This window comes from Helobdella robusta (assembly GCF_000326865.2).
Source record: "Helobdella robusta unplaced genomic scaffold HELROscaffold_97, whole genome shotgun sequence".
NCBI classification, from domain to species: domain Eukaryota; kingdom Metazoa; phylum Annelida; class Clitellata; order Rhynchobdellida; family Glossiphoniidae; genus Helobdella; species Helobdella robusta.
In genome coordinates this window covers 158,459-161,463 of record NW_008705551.1, presented here as the reverse complement: position 1 = coordinate 161,463, position 3,005 = coordinate 158,459, and the positions used below count along the sequence as shown (strand labels likewise).

At 32.4% G+C, this 3,005-nt stretch overlaps 1 protein-coding gene across 1 annotated transcript; it reads right to left on the bottom strand.

Annotated features, from left to right (window-relative positions):
* Positions 1 to 320: 320 nt before the first annotated feature.
* On the bottom strand, positions 321 to 1,840 carry HELRODRAFT_91240 (hypothetical protein; the record flags this gene model as incomplete). The annotated part of the gene is made up of 6 exons (XM_009033738.1): positions 321 to 521; positions 673 to 956; positions 1,048 to 1,212; positions 1,297 to 1,359; positions 1,516 to 1,712; positions 1,791 to 1,840. The coding sequence occupies 6 exons, from the start codon at positions 1,838 to 1,840 to the stop codon at positions 321 to 323; spliced, it is 960 nt and encodes a 319-aa protein (XP_009031986.1).
* Positions 1,841 to 3,005: the final 1,165 nt, after the last annotated feature.

Genomic DNA, 3,005 nt, shown 5'->3' with positions numbered 1-3,005 from the left:
ACATTACGTTCAACTGGCTCAATATTGAATAAGAAAAAAAATTAGATCATTTTAACTTGAAAAACATGTTCACTGATTCATTATTATTAAAAATTATTACATTTTATTAGAACAAATAGTCTATTTATTTATTAATTTAATTCGAGAGCGACTTATTCAGTAATGTTGTTGTTTTATTTTGTACAGCATACATCATGAGCCTGATAAATGCTGAAGCGCATAACATAATTTTTTTACTTCTCGATTCTGAGACCAATTTCGAACATCAAAAGGCGCATGATCACGATGAAATAAAGCCAGATTTATTAGAATTACTAGAACTAAAGAAGTTTGAAATTTTCTTGGATGTCTAAAGAAAGTTCATCAAAGCATGGATAACTGTCCTGAGTTCCCTTCTTTTGCACACTTACTGTGGCCACATCACAAGAAATCCTCACGAGTATAGAAAGATGTTCAACTGTTAATGGAATACCTCGAGTCAGACAGTAGGCTAAGGTGCCAACAAAAGCATCTCCCGCACCCTGCAAGAAAAATGCATTGAAATATCAAAGTTGTTTACAAAATTAGATTTTAGCATTTATAAAATTCATCAGAACACAAAATCAACATATGAAAACATGGTAAAAAAAAAAATAAAAAAATAAAGAGTAAAAATGAAAAAAATTTGCTTACTGTGGTGTCAGTGGCAGAAACTTGAGTACAGCCAACATGTAAATGATTCTCTTCAGACTTGCACCTGAAAACACATCCCTTAGCACCCAGAGTGATGATGACAGTGCCCAAACAGCCTAACTCAAAGAAGTGATGCAAGGATTCTATGGCATCATCGATGTTTGTGATAGGATGGCTGGTGATTATCTCTGATTCTGTTTCATTTGGACAGACAATATCAGTATATTTCAAAAGTTCAGTGTTGAATGTAGATGGCGCTGGTGCAGGATTTAAAATGGTGAACACTGTATAAAGAAAATTTTCACAAAAAATTATGAAAAAATGACAGCTGTAACTTCCCAATGAATAAATTGCAATTATTTTAACACAACCTACCCCCATGCTTTTTTGCTAATTTCAATGCAGCCAGTGTGACTTGCTGGTTTATTTCCAGTTGACATATCAACACTTTGCAGTTGGAAATAATTGGTTCAGCTTTCATAATATCATCTTCAGTCAATTCTAGGTTAGCCCCAGCTACAATTACTATAGAATTTGCACCTGAAATAAATGAGAATTCTCATTTTATATTCAAAAAAATAATTTTGGATCAGTTTAAAAATGAAGAAATGAACTGTGACTAACCATCTTCAGCAACAGAAATAGAAGCCATTCCAGTTGAGCTGGTAGAAGACATATGCATGTTATCTGATTGGATGCCATTTGGAAAATTAATTTTTATAATTTAAATGCTATTATAAATTTTCTTCCCAATCACCAAACCACATACTACAAATAAATATAAGTTTTCAAAACTTAAATAAGCCACCTATGTATTATTTATTTTATATACAACACACACACCGCAGTTAACTTGATGCTGTTCAAAGTTCTTCATGTAATTGTGACCAAAGACGTCATCTCCAACTTTTCCCACCATGGCCACTGATGCTCCAAGCTTTGCAGCTGCCACACATTGGTTGGCCCCCTTGCCACCAAATCCCATTTTGAATGCATTCCCGTGAAGAGTCTCGCCAGGCTTAGGCAATCGTGGAACGTAACTGGCACATTAAGAGATGATGGAGAGATGCATAAATTTCAAAACTAAATTTTTAAAACAAAAATAATTAAAGACAAACCTAATTAAATCCGTCATACAAGAACCGACAACAACGACATCGACTGCCATTATCAACTTTTTTTTAGCTATTTGTTTAATTTAATATTTTTTCAATTTGTTTTCGTGGTTCGTTCAAGCGTTGAAGGTTAAATTTTAAAAAATAGTTAGTGCTGTCGCCTGCTGGCTGAGCTAACGTGCTAACCCTTTCTAAGCTAAGCTAACTAAACTAATTAAATTCGCATGCATCTTTGTCACATAACCATTACTTTTTAGCGGCAGTATTACTACCTAGCATTAGTAGCAGTACATATATATGCAACTTATCATCTAAAATCTGTTTTACGTGGCGAAAGAACTTAAAAGTCATTCAAGAGTGCTCAAAATGTTGAGACTAAATGTGCACTTGAATTGATCTCAGCGATGTGCCGTACATCATCTTGTGGTGTAAATATAAAAGGCGCATTCGCATTTGCTCACAGTAGTTAACGCGCCGCACCTTCCCAACTGAACAAAAAAGTGCAACTGACAAACTTGAAGCAAAAAAAAACACATTGACAACATTTTTCAAAATATTTTTGTATCACCAAACGTTACACTGAGACTTACATTTACAAATAACACATTAAAATTCTCTAGACACAAGATGAAGATAGATTTTAAAAGACGACACCAATGCAATAACAATATTCAAAATAAAACAATTCTTAACAAACACTTGACAATTTCAACTTTACAAGGACAAAAAATTTCTCATAGTAAAATTAAATTTAAAAGACATTGCAATTCAAAAATTACCATCGCCAACAACGATAATATACATTAGACGTAGCATTATAACATAACATTATATTAACTCAAATGAAGAAGCACATACTTACAAAATATCTAACATATCAATCACCGTCAATATGTCACAATCAAATAAAAAAATACTTTTTCATCTGATCATTAAAACTTTAGAATTAAAATAACAATGTATATTTGGACAAAGATGACGAACAGAACAGGTCCACATCAGCAAAACAGCAGCTAAACAACGAGACACCAAATGAAATGACTTCCCCTAAATGACAAACGACATCTATAACAAAAAAAAAAATGTAACAGAAAAACGATTAATTAAAATAAGAACAATAAATTTGTAACAAATTCTTGAAAATTTAACAAATATATATTACATAATTACCTATTTACATACGTACAACGTAACATACCCACCCAAGATTTGATTTTT